The 25,249-nt window shown below is 38.7% G+C and overlaps 1 protein-coding gene across 1 annotated transcript in view; it reads right to left on the reverse strand.

Annotated features, from left to right (window-relative positions):
* Positions 1-25,249, reverse strand: part of Rims2 (regulating synaptic membrane exocytosis 2) — a 535,330-nt gene that overhangs the window by 108,608 nt on the left and 401,473 nt on the right. The window contains exons 24-25 of the mRNA XM_023702342.1: positions 21,531-21,631; positions 3,227-3,399 (exon numbers count right to left, since the gene is read on the reverse strand). Coding sequence (XP_023558110.1) covers positions 3,227-3,399; positions 21,531-21,631 — 274 coding nt within the window. The remainder of the gene's footprint in view (positions 1-3,226; positions 3,400-21,530; positions 21,632-25,249) is intronic.

Here is a 25,249-nt window from a genome sequence, read left to right on the forward strand (position 1 = left end):
TTCTAGCTTACCAGACAGAATCATTAATGATATGGGATAATTTTACCAGATCTACACATTTGTATGTAAAGAAAGAGCTGAGTGTGAATGCATTACTTATTAATCAACCTAGCATAAACTGAACACTTAGTGGCCAGTCCTGAACGTACTTCTCGCTGTTTGTTTTCCACTTGTCCATTCAGTAGACTCACTTCTGTGTGACTTACTGTAAATGAGCAACCTGACCGCGCAGTGAGGTACATACTGTGTGGTGATACCTAGTTACTGTAAAAAAAAAAAAATTAGAATGGGTCTTGTTCACTGTGGTCACTGTGGTAAGTACTAGCATTCTTGTAAATGTTTTTAAGTCAGAATGTTTTTCTTTATAAAGTTAGAATTCCAAGCAACAGATATAGTGCATTCCAGAATCAGAGTGTTTCCAATAATGTTGTATGTGCACTTAAATTGGGTTTTGTGTGCACGTATTCAAGTAGTTTACAGTTGTGGTTATCAAGTACCAAAATAATATGTTCCTAGGAACACTGATATTCTTCCTAATAAAGATTGTCAGAACTATTCTAAAATATGAAAGCAAATTCAAGACCCTTTGCAATAATAATGAACAAGTGACACCAACATTTTCTTAGTTGATATTTCATGCCATATTATAAGATATATATTCCTGAGTGAGATCAGCCTCATTCTCTATAGTTTATAGGCCCAGAAATAATATAGCTACTTGAGTGTAATGTCCTGATGAATTACATGCTAAAATATATCACCATCCCCCTTATAATACAATGTACTTTTCTCATGAAGAAAATGATAAAGACAGTAATATTAAAAAAATAAATAACTGAAAGGTCACGACCTGCGCCCTCTTTGCCTGCTGAGCCACGCACTCCAGGAGGGGGTTTCAGTCCTGTGCTCTTTTCTGTGCAACACACAGAAGAAAAAACACACTAAGAACTCATCCTTGCTCCACTCTTGGAAGGAAGGAAATCTGCATTCCTGTCTGAGGGAGCTTTGGAAAGCTTTTCTCTATGAATTAATAATGAAATGGTCCTATGCTCAGTAAATAAATTAGAAAGTATATCTTGGAACCAGGGGAAGGAAAGGAAGGGCACATCAATGGAATTAAGATGTGTTGTGTGCACACACTAATTCCTCATGAAGAATGTAATCATTATGAATTTTAAACTAGTAATGAAAAAATTTTTTAAATTTTGTCTTTTTGAGACGAGGTCTCACTATGCAGTTCAGGCTGGCCTTGAGCTTACTGTGTAGCCCAGGCTGGTCTCAAGCTTGCAACAATTCTCCTGCCTCAGCCTCCCGAGTGCTGGGGTTCCAAGTGTGCGTCACCACGCCTGGCCAAAATATTAAAAAAAAAAAAAAAAAGCCAATGTCATTATCAAGCTACATATGTCACATAAACTAACTTGAAGTTATTCAGACTCAAATCACAAAGTTCCTTCTCTGAGTTTCTGTAACTGAGTGAATTTTTAAAAGGGTAGAACCCAACATATGCACCTTCAATAAGACCTGATCTTCTAATTTTTTTTTTAACATAGAACATCATCCCTGCTTTATAAACTTGCTACAGCACATAAGAAAACTAAAAGAAGGCAGGGGAGCTAACCACAGAGTAAAGCCTACTTTCTGCTATTTTGCCACTTATTTTTGAAGTTGGTTTCCAGTACACAGGACTTTCTAGGAAGTGGGCTGCATCTTTTCAGCCCCTTCAAATCTCATTTTAAGGGGTTTGCTTTCTTTTGCTTTGAAGCAATCTCTGCTATTGGTGAAAAGTTTCTCTTTTCACTCATCTGTAGACTGTCTGGTTGGGAAAGCTATAAACACTTAGTGCTAAAAGACCTAAAAGAAAATTTAAAGCTGATTCAGGTAGTTATAAAAAAGAGAAAAAACCAAAAACTAAATCAGATTCTCAAAGCTAGTAAATATGAATTAAAGGTCATCTAGTAAATCAATCTGTTTGATAATTTTTCAGTATTCCAGTCAGTATATTAGAAAGTAAACAGATAAAACACAAGAAAATAAAGCTAACATAAATGGCAAAATAATTGTTAGGAATGGTAAAAGACTACATCGCTAATGGGAAGTGACTCCAAAGATAAGCGCATGTTACCTGTTGTCATCTTGTGGGGATCTCCTTTGCAAATCCTCCTTATTCCACACTTCTTTGCCTTTCCCTTGCTCGGGTGTGTCTTGGACCTGTTCCTCGTCTCCTGATTCTCTGTTTCTCTCCTCAATACATGTTTCTGCAATCTCTTTCCCTTCCCCATTCTCCTCAGCTCTTTCTTCCTTTCCTCCCTCCTCCTCATGAGCTATCTCTTCCTTCTTACCCCCTTCTTGCCCTCCCTCTTCTATCCCCTTTGGTCTTGGGAAGGCAACATAAATAGGAGGCATGCAGATAAACACAAAAAGAGAAAGAAAGAAAGAAAAACAAGTCAAGAAAAAATGCATATGAAATTAAACAGAAATGCAATGAAAACTATCAAAACAGTATAAATTACATCTTTTAGTAAACTTTTTCCTTTTTATATCAGAGAAGTGCTGGGTAGTCGATATTTAATTTTACTAGCTTTTAAAATAATATTTTCCTATATATAAATATGACAAAATTACAAGGGAAAACAAGCAAAAGCTGTAATATCTCCACCTACTCCATTAGGAGTAAAAACAAATAATAGGGCTTAAGTACACTTAAAATCTCTAGCACATGCAAAATATACTTTACATACATAAATTTTCTTGACAAGATGAAGTTTGGCACATATTTATAAAAAGCTCAGGAAGATGGGAGAATATCATTCTAAAAGAGTAAGGTTTTTGTTTCTTGAATCATTGGAATCTATTCAGCTAGGAAGGAACCCTCCAAACTATTATTTCTCATATTCCTTGAAACACTAAAAATATATATTTTCAGTAAACCATCACTTTAATTTTAGTATAAAATGATACTTAGCAGTTTAATTTTTATATTCCAATATAAAATAATATTATTTTAAATAACATACTGCATAAAATTGTCCTCAGTTGTATAAAAACTTTTCTGTGTAAGAACCTGAAATGTGGACCAAAATAAAATAAAAAGTGATATGAACAGAAGTGCATACCGCCTTAATGCCACACAGTTATCTTTTAGAAATAAAGGATTTTATGTTCATTCAGAGAAAAAAGGAGACCTACAGGACACTGAGAAGTGCACACCTCCTAGCCCCCCGCTCACCTCATTTTCTTGTTTCCTCGTGGCCTTTCCGATTGGACCGACATGTAGCTTGTGCTGCTGAAACGAGAAGCACTACTAGTCCTGGAAACCGCAGAAATGTCACTTACATCACTGTCCGAGGATTTAGTGGAAACATTATCTGCCCCTCTATGAGGATCCCATCCTGATCGATACTGTTAACACAGATTGACAAACACGCACAAGCTGTCAGTATGACCACACCAAGCAATTAGCAGCTTTCTCCTATTTCAGCACTTTAATTGTCCACAGAGGATACCGCAATACCCCACTCAGTTGCATATAAAACAAAAGGGAACAGTAATTATCCTAAAAGAAAAATTCAATTTACATGAAACCCTTCTTTTTAGCAAAGTAATCAGAGCATTTTCCCCACACTCCAGTGAGGGCTGTTAAAATAGCTTCAAAACAGCAATGGCCTCAGGGAAAAACATTTAGATAAAGTCTCAGAAATAAACATTTGGCTGAATATGAAGAAGTACAATTTTAAATTTCTAAATAAGCTTTGGAAAAAATATGATGAAGTTGTCGTTATAACTTATAAGGACCAATTCTAGTAGCATTATGTTCTCCATTATGTTTCACTGAGTACCTGGAGATAACACAAACTCTAATGATTAAAACACTATGACCCTTCAGAAAAGTTAAGAGGAAAGAAAAATTAAACTCAACAGTTGCTGGAACTGTGATGAATCCTAGAAATACTAGAAAAAGTCATGATTATTTACAATAGGTCAGACTTCCTGGAATTGAAATAATGACGCAGTTAACTGGCTCAGTCAGATACAGGGTGTTCTTGGGTGTTCAAAGATTCTGGTAATTGAGAACCGACATAAATGATTTATGTTAATGACCTATTCTCATAAAATACATTTAATGTCAAAACTAATGGACAAAATTTTACTATTGACAACAACAGAACATTGCCAAGAGTCCTCCAGCTGGGACGTAAAAAGGGTAAACTTTGGATCCTGGAAGACCTAGAGTAAAAAAAAATTCTTACTAGTTGGGGAAATGTCACCAAATTACTTAACCTTCAAAAAATTAATTATAAAATCATAAGAATTATCGTATTTTTCTTGAAATTTTTAAAAAATTAGAACTAAACGTATGGTATCCAGCATAATATAAATAAAATTCGTACTCTGCCAAAATATCAGTTTGGCTATTACTTGCTAAGAGCGTATCTGCTAAGAGATTTTTCTTTACACGTATTTTAAATCTAACGCTGAACTACCCTTCAGAGTTACTTTTCCTACCCACTGGCACTGGCCCCCCTCACAAAGCCTTGGAATGAGGACCATCTTGCCGAAACCACTTACAGGGCCGCTGCCTACCAAGCAATTGCCCAAGCTAGCCGGACGCCGACAGGCCGCAGCTGGGGCCTGCCTCGGACTCAAGCAGCTGCCATTTGTTTTCTCAAGACTCCACCCTATCTGTCATTTTTAGTGAAGAGCTGGCCTTTTCCAAGTATAAAATATAGGAATTATTTTCAAGGCTTCATAAAATTTTAGTTTTACATCTATTAAGTCTAGGAAATACATATGTACACATATATTTAGGTAGATGATAACTAGCAGTTATTAAAAAAATACAATGAAATACCTTAATAAATTGCTGCTTTTCATCAGGAGTTAGCTATGTAAGTAGAACAGCGGTGTTTGCTTTTGAAAGGAATATTATTTATTTACAGTATGTTTATTTGGAGAAAGCTTAGTTCATGAGATTCTTTTCAACCAAAGTTTTATTAAAATGCCCAAAATATACTTAAGTCTAATGGACTATTTTAGTGGGTGGAGGCAATGTTATTTATATAATCTATTTACCTATCTACTATATGCACATAATAAATATAGAATACAGTATATATTTATGTTTCTTCACTAAATTTATTAAAGTATATTTGATCTCTATAATATATTTTGAGGCATTTCAATTTATATATAATTTCAGTTATTTTATTTATATAAAAATATGAATGGTTTAAGATATTTTTAAAGCTATAAAATTATTTGTTAAACACTTAAGAAATTTTCTTTCTGATTCTTATAATTTATGATCAAAAAAAGCCAGGCCTGATGGCACAACTGGGCCTGATGATGGAATCTCAGCACTCTGGGAAAATCCCAAGTTTAGGGACACTTGGGCAACTTAGAGGGAGCCTGTCTCAAAATAAAAGTTAAAAAACTGGCTAGGATATAGCTCATGGTGAAGGCCCTGGGTTCAAACCCCAGTCCCACAAAATAAGTAAGTAAATAAATATTTAAAATTTCATGAAGAGAGGGCATCTGCTACTGCTTACAATGTTTTGTAACTGGCTACAGCTGGGGAAAGCAGCCATTCTGGCATGCTGTGTCTTAGTTACTCTGCCCAGAGGACTCCTCCGTGATGCAAGTTTAAATGCACACTGAAAAGTCCTAATGCTAGGAAGCAGGGAGGGCAACGATGGTGCCAGAAAGGGCCAACCCTTCTGCGGGAGTCTGAGGGCCTCCCAGTCCCCACCTGGGTCCTTGCGCTCACCTCTGGAGCCCACTGGGACTTAGGTGCCAGGCGCCTCTGATGGTTCCTGTCCAAGTCACTTTCCCTTCTTTTCTGAATCCTAACTACTTTCATGGTTCTTGGATTTCATGAGGAGTCTGATTTGCCTGCTCTACTCCTCACTCTAGGCAGTCAGGATGTTGGGTCCTGCTGCTGATTCCTAAGTGCACACAGGCTAACACCACTTCAGAGTCCATATGAGCATAGTCAGTACCACACTTACCTTTGCCTGGACACTCTCAGACATTCTTGTTTGCTGAGCTAAAATTTTACATGCATACAATACTACCCTTTGATTTAGAGGGTGTGTGTGTGTACATGCTGTACATGTGCCCACACCTGTGTCCAGGCTCCACCAATGTGTCCATGTTTAATTTTTAAATACTCTGCTAGGACACAAACTTCTGAGGACCAAGACAATATCTTCTTCATCTTTGAATTCTTCATAGTATCTCTGAATCAAAGGCTTAATTTCAATTAATGTCTGAGGCTTAGTTTTCTTACCAGTGGGATAAAGACAAACTGTCTGAAGGTATTAAGGACACTTAAATAATAATGAGCTTACAAATAATACGTGCTTACTTTTAGGGCCCAAAGGATAAGGCCTCTACATTAAAAGGCAACGAGTGGAAAGTTTATGTGCAGGAAGAACGGAGCTCTCTACAAGCCCCGGTGGATGGCGTTCTGCCTTCCACTTGGTGCGGTGCAGCAAATGTGCTTCTCTGCTGACTTTGAAGTAATGGAGCAAATGGCCCCTGGGATGCTGAACAGAATGAGAAATGTGACACATGGAAAAAATGAAATAAACTTTATAAAGAAAAGTTTATAAGACCGTGTTTTTAGTGTATTTAGAATAAGGCAACATATATAACTCAAACTTCCCCCTAGCAACCTAATACAGTGACCTACTACTAGCATCCACACTTGAAATAGCTTAATAAAATTTTGTATTACTAAATTATGATGAGTAAGTTATATATTTTATCAGTGACATAGAGGTAACTAAATTATTATATGAAGGTAATGAGCTAGGAATGGGAGTATTCACATATTTAGGCAGTGGCTTGTGCTGCCCTGAACTGTACACTATATGAGGTTTTCAATAATTAGCATGTGCTAGAATATGGCTAAGATGCTCATTATTCACTTTAGTCAAAGGAAAACACTAAGAAGGGGGTGGTGAATGAAAGCAAGACACAGGAAAAGGAATACTGTGGGACAGTCCTGCTTCAAGGTTGTATATGGTGAGATTTTTGGACTTATGTGCAAACATGAGAAGCATAGAATTCTTTATCCTATTGTTAAAATATAATCTAATTTTTAAATGTTCTTTATCATATTATGTAGGGACTTAAGGTTCAACATATCAACACTTGATGAAAAATACCTGTTCCTTATTATGCCTAAGATGTTTGAAATGCAGTGAGATAGTGAGGTTAAGCTTGATAGCGTAAATCATTTGATAATAACAATAAGCTTGTCTTCTGGATGGTTAACAACCTAAGTTTGCAGACCAAAATTAGAGAAAAAGGAGGGCTACAAGGAAAGCCAACATTTTGGCCCTACCCTTCTAAGGGCAATTAAGACTCAGGACACATGAGAACTTGTACTGTAACGTCATGTACCTCGGTAGTGTCCCAAATTTTCTGATCAAGAAGATAATGGGGCCAAAGAGGAAAGTGATCGATGACGTAGAGTGTGCCTAAGGAGAGTCACATGGGGAGAAGACACTCTCTCAGGCTTTCACAGAGAGCACATTGGCCAAGCATTGGCCGTGACTCATCCACATGGCTGACACTGACAAAGGTTCTACAATCTGAGGTACAGGATCTCAAGATAAATCCTGAGGGCATTTCACAGACCTTGTCAGACCAAAAAGCTACAACTCTTGTTGCACAGGTCCTGCTTTACCTTGGTCTTAACCATCCAGTAGAAAAGTATGAAGATGAAATATAGGAAGTAAAGCCATGTTGTTATGTTGAGCTGTGGGGGACTCAGGTCAATAATTTCTGACATTGCCAGTTAAACAGAAGACCCAATGATATTATGGGCTTCTGTACTCTTTTAGAATATTTTGCTGAGTTTACACACCTATAATGTTCAACAACGGAACTTAAAAAAAATTGGGGTATAACTATGAATGTCCATTTTGTATCTGTGTATTCAAAGTGGTTGGGATAGATATATAGTTGCATTCTCTTAATGAATAGAATGATTTTTTCTAATGGTGTTTGTAAGTAGGATCACAAGTCTGCATCTTGTACAGCAATTAACCACTAGGAAGAATGTATGCAGTGTATTATTTGTTGAAACTGTACTTTCGATTTGATTTGAAACTGTCTCATTGCTATATGTTTATCAATAAAACTTTGAAAAGAAAAAAAATTCTATTTAGAAGGTGAAGAAAAAGGAATACTTACACCCTATGGTGGGAAGGTAAATGAGTGTAGCTAGGCTGCTGAGCTTTATGAAGGTTTCTCAGAAACCTAAATGTAGATCCACTATACAAGCCAGCTCTGGGTATTTATCCAAAGGACGTGAAATCAACTCAGCAGAGACACCTGCACATGTGTGTTTATCCCAGCGCTTTCCACATACCCAAGATATGAAATTAACCAAGGTGCTGATTGATGGATACAAAATATGTGGTCCGCACAGTGGCATGTTATTCTGCCATAAGAAATGAAATCTTGCCACTTGCTGTAAAACAACTACAACTGGGGTAGGCTAAGTGGATTTGGCCAGACTCAGGAGGACAAGCAGCTCGCGTTCTGGCTCATATATGGAAGCTAAAACATGTCAAACTGCAGTAAGAGTGACTATTACAGAATGGGAGGGGTAAGTGGGAGGAAGAAGAGGTTGTGTTTAATGAGGGTATGTAGGTACCTATACAAATAACACACTGAACTCTCTTAATATCTCTCTGTATCTAACTATCTATATATATAATTAATATGTATTAGTAAAGTTTAAAACTGTAAGAAGTCTTTGGAAAAAAATAAAAAAAAAAATAAAATTTAAAAATAAAAAAAGAAGTTAAAATAAAAAAAAAAAAGGAAAACACTAAAGAATCTTGATTTCAGTTGAAAAGATGTTTTGATTAGAGATCACTAAAGCTTGGAGGAGACTGAAAAAGTCTTCCTCTGTTCACATTTTGTAACTCTGAACACAGCTCCTAGGCAGATCACGAGCCACACACACTTACAGGAAGTGCCCATCCATCACGATGTCCTAGTTTCTAAGGAGTTCCTAAGAGGCCCAGAAAAGCTAATGTTCTTCCCACATCTCTAAAATTATGGGCATGTAATAGTGTATAGTTGTATTAAAAAGCAGGGCATTATTGACATTTTAGGATGGTATACTTTAGAAACAGTTCAAATTTCTAAAATAAAAGCTTTGTTTTCTCAGTGTGCTCCCTGAAGTTCTCAGGCTGGAGAACTTTTTGGTTGACTACCCCAGCACCTCATCAACCCTGGTTGTGGAACTTCCTAGACAAAAGATGAGAGTGGGATTACGAGCATTGTCTTAAACATTTGGGGGTTTTTTGGTTTTTGTTTTTTGGTGGGTTTTTTTTTTTTTTTTTTTTTTTTTTGCGGAACTGGGGATTGAACTCAGGCCCTTGAGCTTGCCAGGGAAGAGCTTATTCTCCCCAGCCTGTCTTAAACATTGCTTGCCCCAAGTTAACAAAAACGCTGCGACTTATTATACAAAATATAGTCTAAGGGCCTAGTTATTGCAAAATACTGGGTGGTTAAAGAAACAATTTTGAAAAACTCAACAGTTTTATGGTTATCAAAAAGTACTTGAAGGAATCTTCAAAGCAAGGAGTTGATCTAAAATCACCATGGCGAATGGGCTTTGGGAGGGAGGTAGAGGCTGAGGTCTGGATGAGGCTCTCAACCCTAGCCCCAGGGTGCCAGGGGAGCACAGAGGTAGGGGTGCCTGCACTGAGGTTGGTCAGTAACCTACGAGCAAGAAAATGCTCTCCTTTTGCCTTTGGTTTCTCTTATGTCATAATTCAGAGCAAGCGCTTGTCACCCTGTGACAGTACCACAATTGCAAGTAGTCAATCTTCAAGGAGCTACTTGGAGGGATTTTTTTTTCTGTTCTATACAAGGCTCTTGGAATCACAAATCTGAATGCTACACTATGTAAAAATTGCAACAACAGAGATAATTGTGTTGAAATAGGAGTCCTATTTCGAGAGGCCATTGTGTAATCATATCTCTGGGAGAGAGAAAGCAGAGACCACGGGCACTTGTGGAATAACTTAAGACACAGCACGGCCAAAAATATTCTGTAAGTGAAACCCCAGATCAAAAGTTTCCTGGAGGCTGCAGAGCTCAACGAGAAGTCTGGTGCCGAGCCTAGACTAGTAATGCTCATGCCTCGGTCTAGAGGGGTCAGAGACCGAAACTTCTCACTGCGGACTGAGGCCAGAGTGTGCACTCCTGATGGCCTTCAGAACAGCGGTTTGGGTCCTTCAGCGAGTATGGCGGCAAAGCTAACTATGGTTCCCCCGGTGAGGCATGCCTGGTGAAATGCAGTTTTAAGTACCGTGTGCATGTGCTTTATTTAATCCTCTCAAACCTCATGAGACGGCCTGTGCAAGAGGTGCAGAGACAGCGCTGTCGGGGAGTGAGCGGCACTCGGCGCCGGGCACAGGTCTCCCTTCGAGGAGGGGAGCTCTGTGGAGGGCGACAGCCACGGCACAGGCCCATGCGCATCCGGGAGGGGCTCCTGGTCCTGACACTCAGTGAAGGTTTGTCCGGACGGCAAGTGCACAGACGCTGAGGGAACTAAAGAAAAGCGGAACTGAATTTTCACCCTCATGCAGCTATAATTTCAAATATTTTATTTTTATTTAAAAAGCCGAAAATGGCTGTGAAAACTTTATAAGTAGGTTCCTAATTCCATGTGTCATAATTTTTAAAAAGTAAGCATTGTGTTTGAAATCAGGTAATACTAAATCTGACTTGAAAATTTATGTTTTTTCATTCTTGAAACTGTTAACTGGCATTAAATTTTATAATTATGTTATGCTTGATAATAAGCAAAATTTCAAATCAAGGAATAAGGCTAATAATGAAAAATTGAATAATTATTATGCTTTATAGTTTTCTAGTATTTCATGTATGTTTTTCTCTTTCTTAACATTTGATAAAGGTATTTATTTAGTTATTCATTCATTCATTTTTTAAAAATGTATTTGATACTGGGTCTCAGCACACAACTCTGACTCGTAGTGATCCTCCTGTTTCAGCCTCCCCAGTGTTGGGATTGCAGGTGTGCACCACCATGCTGGTGCTCAGTAGCCAGCTCAATGTGCCCGGGGGTGGGGCCAGCGCAGCAGGTGATGAGGGGGATCCAACCCCAGTCCCAGCGCTTGCCTAAGCAGACACTTAGTCCACTGAGCTATCCCACTGGGCCCTGATAAATTTTGTTTGTTTTTATTTTACAAGTATATATGTTAACATGTTAACATTTAGCAATTTATTTAAATGTAATTCTGGGGCCAGCGAGATAGCTCAGTAGCTTAAGCGCCTGCCTGGCAAGCATAAGGCCCTGAATTCAGTCCCTAGTTAAAAAAAAGAAAGTATGGAATGGAAATCTCTCCATTTCTATAAATGTAATCTCATAAAGCAAATGAGTTTTTTCAACAACTTTAGTTACCCTTAGATTTTTTTCATGCCCTTTGATATTCAGTAATAGCTCAAGCTTATGTCATCTGAAATTTCTACCGCAGCCTCAGTGTGCTTTCTAATCTGTTCTGCTTGGATCCTGTAGAATGCTCATGCAAGCAGTACTGATGGCAACCTAATTCTGTTATGAGAAGTGTATCTCACTGTGCTAAGAACAAATCTTTAATAGTAAATACTTTTATTTACATCTGAGCCCAGAAAAGGTAGGACAGAATGCTTGATGGTGGTCCAAACTTAAGGACCAGACAATGTTAAAACTTTTATATCATTGTCATGACTAACTGCTTCTCCACAAACTCACATCAGAAACGCGTAAGATCTAGCTAGAATTGAGGAAAAAACAAAACAAAACAAAAACCAAAACCCTAAAGAAACCTTCTTCCTTGCCACAAAAATTTATAATGCTTGTAACCATCTTTAAAATATGCATGGCTTGTTATATAATATTTATAACATGTTGGAGTTTATTTGTATACTTTACCAGGACACAGAGTATATCTATCACAGACAAGAAGTGGGAAGCCAGCATACCAAAAGTTGCAAGATGACACAAGAATATAGCAGTAGAACCTGTGCCCTGAGAATCTGGTACAGGCAGAATTGGGGTGTAAAGTAGGCTTCCCTCAAATGGTAATAGCTGTGAAAGTAACGGTAGCTCCAGGTGGATGGGTACGAGGAAATCAAAGCTGAACACCACATAGTACGGAAACCTGAAAGGGCCCAAGAATTTCCCTGCCTTAACAAATTTGGGTATAGGGCAAATAAGGCCATGTTGTGTTGAAAAACCAGGAAGAGGCTCATGTCCCTCACCCTACCCGTGTGAGGTCTATCTGGGGCTATATGAAGACCACACTGGATAAAGGCTGCTGGCATGGCAGGGGCAGACTAATAATTAGTTTTCACTTGGATTACAGTAATAAGATCTAAACTGGATTCCTTGTCTTTAATTTTCTTTAAAATTCAATTTAAATATACCATTAGGGTTATCTTCTAAAAGCACGAATTGGCTCAAATGACTTTTTTAAAAGAATTTTAAATCTATAATTCTATGAGTTGTAGAAATGCAGAAAAGCAATATAAATAACACAGATACTCAACTTCAATAGCTATTCCTTAAACCTGGCTTTGGTGCTTACGGGCGTGCGTGTGCAAGAGTTTCAGCTCACTTGCATCCTACATGCCTCCTCGGCACCCCCATGGGGCGTTGGCTCCTGGCTTTGCTTCTTCTCTTCTGGACCTCCCGGGCCTGCTCTGTCACGTGGTGTGCTGGAGGGGTTGGCCTGGCCTCCCTGCCTCTTTCCTCCCTTTCCTTTCATCCTGTCTTTTTCTCCACTTCATGTCTTTTCTCCTCCTTTTCTGCTTACTCTTTTAATTTTTCATTTTCTTATTACTCATTTGGTTGTTTCTCTGGAAAAAATTTTCTTTTGGGGGGCGACTACTGGGAACTGAACTGAAGATCTTGTGCTTTCCAGGCAGATGCTTAAGTCACTGAGCTATCTTCCCAGCCCTCGCAAAATTTTTCTTGTTCATATGGCAGAGCCAGAAGCCCCAACTACAGTTTTACCTCAAGGTTGGCTGGTGTGTGTTCTGAGTTGCAGGTAAGACGGAAGGACCAGAGCTCCCGTGAGAGGGTCGGTTTTGTTGGGATCTGAGAAGAGGGCTCGGTGATGCAGCTGAGCAGGGTCCCAGCCCAGGAACTGTCATGGGACTGATGCACACTGTCGGTTATTCGCTTATCACTGTCATTTACAAGAAAATCGCCACGTTTGGAATCTGACTCAGAGCGGAGGAGATTCAGCCTCTGCCTGGACAGATGAGAGCACTGAGAAGAACTCATGTGACCTGAATATGGGTCTACAGACTATTAGTGTTAATGTCTAGCATTCATCTAAAATTTATAAACCAGTTTGTATCACTCAGCAGGACATTAGGCAAGCACATTTAGGACTGAAGTTATTTCTTTTTAAATACCACGTGTTGTACTTTAGGCATATACTTTAAAGCTTTTCTTCCTATTCTGAAAATTTGAAAAAAAAACTATGTAAAATATCATGTAAAGTCATAATATAAAGATAATGCTAAGATAACAGTACTTAGAAGCACTACTGGATAGATTTTAAGGAAGCAAAACTTTGAAATAATAAAAAAAATCCAAATTAACTTGAATAAAGAATGGATTACGTGCTATTGAAGTAACTTCTCTATATTTTGTTTAAAATTTGGGTGATGGTGGGGGCAGAAAATGGAAAGCTGTAAGAGGAAACTTTTCTTCTATGATTAGGCCCTGGAGACTGCTAGAATAAAGTGACCTGGAAATGCCCAATCATGAAACCGCATCTACTTTCTTGGTTGCTCAGAAAGTTGTACTGATGTACATGGCAAGTTTTAGTTTGTCCATTAGAATGTAGTTAAATGATAATGTTTTTAATTACTCCTACTTTATATGTTAATATAAATAACAAAAAAATACTGAGAATTCCTATGTGCCAGGCCTACTACTGTATGATAATTACACATACTATTTCTACTATTAGAAATACTAATAGAAATACTATTGCATAGTATTTCTACCCTCTGAAGTTATTATCATCTAAATTTTTTTTCCATATGAGATTTATTTCAAAGTTAGTTATATTAGTTCTAGATTTATTACTTTACAATCTTCAAAGGTGATGAAATAGAAATAAAATTTCCATTTTACTTCTTTGTTGCTCAGAAAGTTGCATTGATAATATAAATACGTAATATATTAGATTTATTTTGACAATAAATAATATCTATAATTCTTTCAGTTGAATAAAAATGATACAGATTTAAGCATTTGTAAGGATACTTGAAACATTAGAATTAAAATAAATGAAATACAGAATGTCTATTTTAAGTCTAATTTTAGATACCAGGCTATGAAATTAAATGATTTTCTTAATGAATGAAATCCATTCATCCCTAAAATCCAAATGTTTCTCCATAGAGGGATGCCACTTCCAAAACACCAAATGTATGTGCAGCAGTTTCCAGATGGCAAGTTTCCCTCAACTTGTAGATAGAAAAAAAAAATGGGTTGTAAAGAGTTACTGAACAACTTAATAAAAATCTTACCCACAAGTAGTAGAATCAAAATTACAGCCAAACATGTTCATTTTCTGGTGTTCTATTATATTGACTATGGTGGAAATCAGTAAGTACACATCCATTAGAAAATCTGCCTCTGCCTCTTACATGATAGCCCACCCATGCTTTCTTCCAACGCCCACATCCCATAGTTACAGTGGTGCAATGCTTAGAGTTGTAGCTGTAAATCCTTTTCCAAATTATCCTGCCCTTCCTAGTTCTATCTCAGCTTTCCCTCAACATATGTCCATTTTTGTTTATATATAACACACACGGGAGTGTACACCCAAGTATATACACAGAAAAAAGGGAAATGAGGTAAGAAAGAAAAACCGAGAAATCCCCTAGTGAGAGTGTCATGGCCAAGGCAACATGCCTGCTACTGGAGACAGTATGTAGATAAATCAGGAAACACATAGCATTTATAAAATGGTAAATGGTTGGTTCAGAAAGCTTATTTAATATAATTGCTATTTAAGAGATTCTTATATTTGTTATATTTATATGTCCATACTTAATCCTGTTATGCTAAAATGAATTTGATTGGAAAAAGGTTTCTACCCTGTTAATCCCTTTTTAATCCTTCTTTATTTCCTGTTTCTTCCTTGGCTCCACAGGTCTCTTTCCTCTGTAGCCCCCTCACTCATTCCCTGTAGGATATTCGAGTGGTCACCAGGCAGGCCAGCATCTCTGGAGGCCTGCTGATGGCGACTACGAAAGCACACGAGGAGAGCATTCCCTGGTGCCTGCTTGGGAGGGACAGGGAGGACCTGTGCTCTTAGCAACACAATGGCCTGAGGGGGTGAGGCGCAATATATCTAGAATTCTTTCTTTTGTTAGTTTTTAGAGATATTTTTACTAAAAAAGAAATTATAATTTCTCCCATGTGTGATCATGTTCTACAACACAGAGGTTGCTATTTCATTTTACATGACTTCTTCACAATAGTAAAAAAAATCCTTTTTATATTCCCCAGCCTGAAACATCACTAGATGTAGGAAGCTGAGATTCATTCATAAACTGATGTGAAGAATTGGTGCCATGCTAGAATGTCAGCATGAGATTACAGCTAATTCACATTTAAGTGCAGTTTTATAGGTAAAAGATAATTTGAAAAATGAATTAGCAAACAAAACTAAAATATTTTATCTCTAAGGATCTAAGAAGGTATCTAGAAAAACTGGAAGAAGCAGAAGAGGAACATGTCAATAAAAAGAAACAAAACAATACTGCTTTAGTTACTAGTAGTTGCCTTAAAATTTCTATTCACATTAGACTCAAATATGCTTTTTCCCTGTAGTTAACTGTTCGTTTGAAAAAGCACTGGCTGCTTTGCAGACAGGTTTCCCTATGGTCCTCTCAGCTCAATGAGCTGAACCCTGTGCTGAGGAGGAATGCGACTGTGAGGGAGAGAGCAGCCCTGAGGAGGTGATGAGTGAGAGGGAGGGGCCTGCTGGCCCGATCCCAGGGCTGGGCTCCCACAGGAAGAGATCTGGACACAGACACAGAGTGAAGACCGTGAAAGTGCATGCTGGGAGGACAGTCGGCAACAAGCCCAGGAGAGGCCCGGGAAGGAAGCGGTCCTCGTCACAGCTGCAACCTGAATTTCTAGGCTTCAGTAACTACGAGAGAATAAATTCTCACTGTTTAAACCACCAGTCTGTACTTTGCTATGGCAACTCTAGCAAATTAATTGAAATGTTAAGGAAAAGCTATAAACTTTCAAAATCAAAGGCAAAGATTAATCATAATTAAAAATATAGAATCCCTAATATTTTCTGGACATTATTGCCCAGCAAGTTTTTAATTGCAGATCTTTCATATATATTCCTATGAGACAAAGGGAAGATGAAACATACAAAACAAAAACTTCCTGGCTCCACGTGTGTGTGTGTGTGTGTGTGTGTGTGTGTGTGTGTAGCTGTAGATATAATTTTATATCTATCTATATCTATACAAGTAGAGACTCACTTAAATAAAAGTTGAAATACATCCAGCTTGGTTTTTTTTTGTTTTTGCTTTTGGTTTTTTTTTGCGCAACTGGGGATTGAACTCAGGCCCTTGCGCTTGCCAGGGAAGCGCTTATTCCACTGAGCCATCTCCCCGGCCCTACATCCAGCTTGTTAAGGAGTATAAATGGTAAGATAATAATCTGAGTAGACAATCTGATTAGATCAGCAAAATTAAGGCAACCCACATCAATTGTTAAGCTTTTAAAATACGTTTCTTTTTCCTGTCTTTCTCACTCACTCTCAAGACTCTCTGAAAGGTAAAATTATGTGTCTACACTAGACCACGGAAGGCAAGTGAGACCAACCAGCGAGAAGAGCACGTCATCTGTTAGACATGACGATTCCTCTTCTCCTTTGTCCCTACCAGCATCACTGCCGCGGTCACCACTGCTGCCATTATCGTACCACAGCTCCCATAACTACTTATGTGGTACCCCGCTCTGCTCTAAGAGTTATTCGCTATACTTAATCACAAACCAGTCCTGTGAGGTAGGTGCTATTGAGATACTTAACAGAGTAAGAATAAGGCACAGAATATTAAATAGCTTACTCAGCATCGTGCAGATAGTGGTGGAGAGTAAGATTTGGATTCAGGCAGTCTAGTTCTACAGTCTACGCTATCAACATTATTGTGTTATCTATATTTAAGCAGAGTCACTAAAAATAAAATGAAGAGTGATAAACTGCCCATGTGTCTCTGTTACTACAAATCAATACTTGAGAAGTTCAGTTTTAAATCAGCATAATAAAGATGTAAAACATCTGCACAATTATACTGAGAAATAAAATCTAAATATATGTAAGACTCACTGAGTACTACTCCTGTCTCATGCTTCTAGTGGCATGCTGTATTCCGCTGCTACCTCTAGGATTATTTATTCCAAGGAAAGATGTTCTGTTACTTCCTCTAGGACGTCATGATGTACCCTCGAGCACCCTGCCAGTAGAGACGAGGCCTGGGACATCACACCTGTCAAGCTCTCTTGCTCTAGGTGTCATATCAGGCGATTCTCACTGACACAGAACAGCGAGGCTTGTCTTGACGGACACCAAGCTCTCCGGGGCCCTGTGAGCTGCTGCTACAGTAGCTGCTCCTCCAGCAAGGATGAGGCCAGGCCCATGCTGGCCTGTTACCGGCAGCCACACGCTGCCAGTGAGGCAATCCTCCTGCTTAGGAAACATTCCCCAGCCATTCTCTTTCATCACTGCCATAAAACTAAAATCTAACTCATTTCATTTCTACATCATTTCCAAATTCATGCAATTTCATGTATTTTCTTGGTTACTTGAATAGGACTGTTCAATCTACATAAAATTTGCTTTGTATATGCAGAACTTCAGTTTTCAGGTCCATTTCTGCCATCACTGTGAAGGAGAATTTCATTTTAAGTACCACACTCATGTATGCCTCCTCATTACTTAGAGCGCATAGCCCTGGATGGTCAATGTTTTCAACTTTAGCAACTTTGTTTGTAATTTTCATCAAATATTGTTTGTCTCTTTATTTATGTTAATTCCATGTCACATCACCATTCACACGTTGCTGCCTCCTAAATTAGATTTTGCCTTTTAGTTTTCTGCTTCTGAATCTTTGTACCAGGGAATGAAGGAAACATCTGAAGACATTCAGGCTACACTGAAGTCCTTTTCCCTATTTCTTTTTTTGCCACTTGTGCAGGCCCACCACACACATTTCCAGGCCTCGGTGGCTGCAGCTGAAGGTACCACAGCCCAACTGGGAGCCTCTGTTTCTGCTGCTGGGCGTCCGCTTGGCGCGAGCTGGCTCCCCACTCTACCTCCCTCCACCCTGCCCTGGGCGCAGACAGCACAGCCTGCTTGGCAGACAAGATGCTGGAAAAGGACGCTCAGTCTGGGCCGAGCACCGCTCCAGGCGGCATCAATGTCTCCCTGCACCGTGCGCTGTGGCCACACTCTGAGCCCTCAGCCTGGACGCACTGCTGCACCCCTTCAAACGTTCCTTGATGTTTTCCTTAGCCCACACTTGCAGCCCGGAATAATTAACTCAGTGTGTGGTGTCAGTCGTGCCGCACACATGGTTTATCCTATACGCAAAACCCTGCTCTAGAGAAGCACCAACTTTCCAGTCAGCCCAGGCCTCAACTTGTCTCCCTTCTGGCTCCCGGGGCCTGCGTCCCGAAGGCCAGCGTCCAGCACTCGGCTGCCCTCGAACGTGCCTTCTCCATGCAGAGAAGAGAACAAGCTGTGACAGCTGAGTCAGCAGTGGCCACCCCTTAGCTCACAGTAACTCTTTTTTCGTGGTCTGAAATACTCTATGTTGACACCAGCTATAATTTCTTTGACTCTGTTTCACTTGTGTGTATAAGGACTCTCAGAACCTCTCTCTGCACGCTACGCATACCCTAATTAAGTGAGCCGAGCTGCACTGCTCTCCTCAGCTGTGGCTTGGGTGTGAGCGAGCTGCCACAGCACCAGTCGCGGGCCACGAGGACAGCATAGGCGCGCCAGGGCCAGGGGGCGCGGGGTCGGGGGGCGCGGGGCCAGGGGGCGCTGCTCCAGCTTGCCTCGCTCGCTGCCGCAGCATCCTGTCCTCTGACACTCACGCCCTCCATTAGCTCCGCAGTCAGACGGTCTCACTGCCTGCACAGCCTGACGCTGACGCTGGCCTGCAGAAAAGACCTGAGCCACTCATAGTTTACACTGCTTAGTCTGAGGGAGACAAAGCAGAAAACTGAAAGTTAAGAGATCAGAGCTTGGTAATATTCATCCAGATTCCATGTGGAGCCTCATAATAGCTTTACTTTAGAAATACAGCTCAGAATTACAGAGCAGGTTGCTTATGTCTGAGGCTTTGGGTTTCATTTCAGTTATTTTGGCTTTGAAAAATTACATCAGCAGTTATAAGTAATATTGCCATGACGTAGCAGAAATATCAATGTGGGTGAATTATATAAACATTTTATTGGGTTTTGGGTTGGTTTTTTTTTTTCCTTTTGGTGGTACTGGGCACTGAATACAAATCTTTTTGATTGAGCTACATCTACAGCCTCCATCTGACCCTTTTTAGACATTTGCTTTGATTTTGAGACAAGGTCTCACTGCCTGCACAGCCTGAGCTCCCGAGCTTCCCACTCAGCTTCCAGAGTGCTGGGAGGACAGGCGACACCACACCTGGCTCACTCTAGTGTTCCCTGGTTTGGCTAATGAATTTTGTTCTGTTTTGTTTTAAGATTTGTCCAGTGATATTAAAACACACAGCTCAACAGCAGGCTCTGTAACTGGCATTTTAAAAAACCAAAATAAGGAAGTAAATAATAGAAACAATTTGCAGTAGTACAAAACAGAATTGGGTCTGGGTCCACGTGAAGAGTTTTCCTTTAATGACTTGACTGTACTACACAATCCTAACAGTAGGCAGAAGATGATATATTTTTGTTAAGCATTGATAAGATTTATCCAAAACTTTGATGGGCCTTACAAGAGGATGTCACATGATTTATTCTCAAAGTCAAGTCTATATTTTGTTAACATTATTCATTTTTGGCTTCTAGCTAAAAACCTAATTGAGGAGTTACCTAACAGTGAATTTCATACTCAGTTTATCCTAGAGTAGTATTTCTCGAGCTTAATTTGCATCAGCAGCATCTGATCCGTTGCTGGAAGCACCCCACCTGCAGCTCTAGGGAAAGCCCAGAACTGTACTGTGAAATTCTCCAGGGTCTGCAGGTGCTGCTGCCTGAGACTATGCTTTGAGCCACTGCTTTTGAAAATGCTTAGGAAATTATATTGTGTAGTAAAATAGGTACTTTACCACAACTTTGAGGATTTAATTATACAATTACCTATATATTTGGAGTGGAATCTAAACTTATTTTAGAGGAACAAAAATTCTAGCCATGCTTATTGTATCAGGGTGTGGTGCTGTTGCTCCTAAGGGACTTGCTATTACTGCATGAGCACTGAACAAGTTCTCTTCCACCTCCGCTGGCTTTTGGAAAGCGGAGGTTAAAATATGTGCCCTGCTATGGTAGGAGACAGAAGCTTAGTCTACCTGCACCATTCTGTTTGCAACCTTCATGTTTGTAATTAATGTATGTTTCTTTTGAGGGGCCTGGCTGGGTCCCCGGGACTCAACCCAGGGCTTCTGCATGCGAGGCACATGCTTGAGGGCTGAGCTGTGCTCTCAGAGTCTTGTTGGCCCCCTAGCTTATTTTCTCTTGAGACTTCTCCAGTGGCAGTATTATTGCAAATATAATATTAATACTCATATATAATGCTCATGATATACACTAGCATCATGAACCAAAATATGACTTGAGAACATAAATGATGAGCAAGAGCAGTGAAATATTTCCATTTCCCGGGCTAGGGATACAGTGCAGCGGCGCAGCACCGCCTGGCCAGTAGAGTCACGAGCTGATTCCCAGTAGAAAAACAAAAACCAAAACAAAAAATACCTATTTTCACTCTTGCCAGTACTTGTACTTAACTTACTCCCTAAAGATAGTTCAAGAAGATTCTTACTGAAAATCTTTTGAACTCCTAACAGCTCATGAGCTGGAATGTACTGTAGTAATTCAGTAATAAACCAGATTCAATTAAAATACTGTAAGATGAAAAACAAATCTGTAAGGAAACCACAATAGAAGGTCCTCCTAACTATGCTTGGGTGTCACAGGCTTTATAAGATTAGAAATTCCTGAAGACTTATCCAGAGCGTTAATCTCTTCTATTAACTAAAAATGTAGGTTTTCTTTTGCTAATAAGCCAAAGCCTACCCTTAGGAGGAGTACAATGAACACATTATAAAAATTAGTACTTAATGATATTATGGTGCCACCGCATTATATGTTTTGTCTGACTAATCTGCATTCGGTAGCTAAAAAAAACTAATGGTTTCATATGATTGATTATTTTACAACTTTAAAAAGAAAAATGTCTTGCCTTCGAATGGTAATCTTGTTCCAGTCTGGGATCTGATCCGGCTACCTGTTTGTATTTGTTAATTTTCATTTGGCGGTTTCTCTCCTCTATATCCATAGCACCTATCGAGTAGAAAAAAACCCAGAATATTAATGTTGAGTCCTTATTTCTGAGTCCTACTTATAGGACGTATATAGAAGAAATACTATGCTGTACGTTACCTTCACTTAAAGTATTATATACAAATTAAATGCCATTATGTTTTAGATGCACTTAAAGTGTGCGGTTTTGTAAATAAAAACATAATTATTAATAGATAAATAATTTTAATCTAAATAGAAATTAAGTGAATTTAAAGAGAAGACAACAAACTTTCTAAACTAGAGAAGAAACACTTTCTGGTACATCTACATCCCGGAGAATACATCTGATAGCATACAAATATGACAATGATAATATAAGAACTTTAGTTTTTAATTCATTATAATTTGATTCATTTATGTAGTAAAGGTGTAAGTCTAACTGGTTTCAAATGCAACTTTAGAATTATCACAAGACAGGCTTTGTGGCATATGCCTATAACCCCAGCACTCAGGAGGCTGATGCAGGATTGTGAGTTCGAGGCCAGCTTGGACTATACAACAAGACCCTGTCTCAAAAAAAATTATCATGAGTTAAGCCTTGTTTTAAAGTAAGTTAAGGGGCCAGGGAGATGGCTCAGTAGAATAAGTACTTCCCTGGCAAGCACAAGGGTCTGAGTTCAATCCCCGGTTCCACCAAAAAAATAAAATAAAATAAAATAAAAATAAAGTTAATTTAGTATACATGTCAGGGACTTTTGATACTGAATTTTATAGAACCAGGACCAAGAAAGAGGCTCTCTGAACAATATTTCTGATAGTGTATTATGCCAATAAAGTCACAAAGTATTACTGATGTCAATTCAGAAAAATAAAGTTATAATGTGAGGAGGCAAAAAGGTGAAATGATAAGGCCATTGCAAAATGAGATCAAGGTACTCAAAACAAATCAGTAATAGATAACAAGAGGGTCTCTGTTGAAATAAGAACTAAATTAAATTAGTAAGTCCTAGAAAATAAAAAAATCAAAGACTATTTATGATTTTTATTAAGCAAGAAAAATTTCAATTATATGCTATATATTTATATATGTAGCAAAATAAGTGGGTTCAAATGGATATCCAATATAGAATAGCATGCCAATTCAAGAGCACTGTGTACATAGGCAGAAATGTAAACATTCACAAACACACCTTTGACTTAAGAAAACTTAAAGCTGAAGTATATACATTTAGACAAAAGTGTGCCTATGAAAGTGCAAGTATTTTAATACTTACCTGATTTTAAAAATAGCATAAAGGAAAAAGGGATTGAAAAAGCACCAGCACAATTAGAAGTTACAGTACCTTCTCCTGAGCCAGCATTTCAATTTTTAATGTTTTAATTTTTTTAAGTATCACTCTCTGCCCTGAAAGAAATTTGACTGCATACCAGGTAATTTTTATCAGCAGCAAATTTTTAGTTAAAATTGATAAAATAAGATAGAAGAAAATATTTCAAAAAGGAATAAGAAAATTGGATAAAAGTACATATAGAGATCTTGTATCCTATGACCTCTAAATATGCCAGCACTTTTAAAGCAATAGTAGTCAGTAAAGTATTAAAATTGTAATAACAATTTGATGAATTGACTTCATGTCAAATGCATAGTGCAGAACATTAGTATCGTGCTAATATAAATTAGTCATATATAAAACCAGATGTGTGTCTCCATGATACAAATGTGAAATACAGCCTAGTATAAACAGCTATTAGCTTTTAAACTATAATTTTGGGATTCTTTGTACCTCAAGAGAAAGTCCCAAATAAAGACATTTTTTCCAATAACTAAGGAATAAAAAGCCTACCCCAGCATCAAAGAAGTATGAGTACTGAAAAGATAGTAGCTAACCTCAGTGTTTCAGAAGTTTATCAAAACAAAGTTTCATGGTGCTACTTCCACAGCCATTCAGTGTGCTTGGCTGCTTGTTTGTGCAGTACTGTGAATTGCACCTGGTGCCTTGTGCTTGCCAGGTAGGTGCTACTCATATTGCACTATGTTAAATATGAACGGTACCGACCAACAGTTTTCCACACACATACGTATGCACGCATACGTACTTTCTAATATTCCCACCAACTGGTGGGTGGCAGCCTCTCATGCAGATGCATAGGTTCTGTGGAATCAGTAAGCAGTAACTGTGGCCCATTTGCTGTGAAGGACTCACTAAAAAATACTGAAGACTCTTTGAACTTCATACAAACTGTGACCAGCACAACTCTGCTACTGTGGCCTGAACAAAGCCACAGATGTTGCTGCCTGACAGTCTTTGGTGCACTGCTGTATTGCTGCCAGCAAAAGAGCCTCTCTCGGGGCTGGGGAGACAGCTCAGCGGCCTAAGTGCCTTCCTGGCAAGTGCAAGGATCCGGTTCAATCCCTGGTGCTACATGCTGGGCTGGCCCTGGGTGCCAAGCTGGACACTGAAACTGGGTGTGGTGGCGCACGCCTGTAATCCCAGCACTGGGGAGGCTGAGACAGGAGAATCACTATGCATCTAAGCTGCACAGCAAGACCCTGTACCAAATAAATAAATAAATAAATAAATAAATAAATAAATAAAGAAAAAAAAAAAAAAAAAAGAAGTAGTATGCATTTAGAAGACCAAAATGACAGGTATTTCAAGCACGGTTTTATTATTACACATCGCTATCCTCAGTGTAGTTGCTTAGTTCACAGGTATCAGCATATAGAGTTAGTCAGGGTGAGAATTCTACCCATTAACTACTATTTTCAGGAACCTGATGGAGATTCTCAGGACCACTGCCTTAACCATCTTGTTATATAAATGTATGGTTTTGCCACCATATTTCCTGACTTTTCTCCTTTCTCTCTCTTCGTTGTTTAATCCTTAAGTTCTCGCTTTCCCTTTAACTGTGTTATACCTTTCGATTTTTATTTCTTCTTTTGAGTTCTTACACTAGGGAGACAGTATGATATTTACACATGTGGGTCTGGTTTATTTCACTTATGAGTATAGCTTCAAGTTGCATCCACTTATACATGAAGGCTTTGAGTTTATTTTTCTTTATAGCTGAGTAATACTCCATTGTATAAAATACCACATCTTTTTCATCCATTCCTCAGGTGATGGGCATTTTGGTTGTTTCCAAGATTTTGCTATCACAAATTATGCTTCTATAAACATAGGCACACATATATCACTATGATATCATGTTTTCAGTTCTTTTGGGAAAATTCCTAGTAGGGGGATAGCTGCCTTGAATGGGATTTCTAGTCCTAGTTTCTTAAGAAGTCTCCACACTGATTTCCATAAGGGTTGCACCAGTCTACATTCCCACCAGCAGCGGAGAAGGGTTCCTTTTCCCCCGCAGTCTCTCCAACATTTGTTGTTGGTTAATTTCTTTATGATAGTCATTCTTTCTCTTACTTCAATGAGAAGAAAGGTTTGTACTAATATTGTTTAGACTAGGTATTATGTTGGTATCTTGTCCTCTGAATAACCACTATGAAGACAACAATATGCAATGTATTAATTAGCGTAACTGTTCTACTAGCCTGTTTTGAAACTGTTTCAGTGCTATTTTATTTTCTCACTAAAATGAATAAAAAAAATTTTTAAAGCTTTAAAAAATAAAAAGCAGCCTTTCTCCTCAACAAAG

The sequence above is a fragment of the Octodon degus genome, unplaced genomic scaffold (assembly GCF_000260255.1).
Source record: "Octodon degus isolate 3935 unplaced genomic scaffold, OctDeg1.0 scaffold00148, whole genome shotgun sequence".
Taxonomy (NCBI): Eukaryota; Metazoa; Chordata; class Mammalia; order Rodentia; family Octodontidae; genus Octodon; species Octodon degus.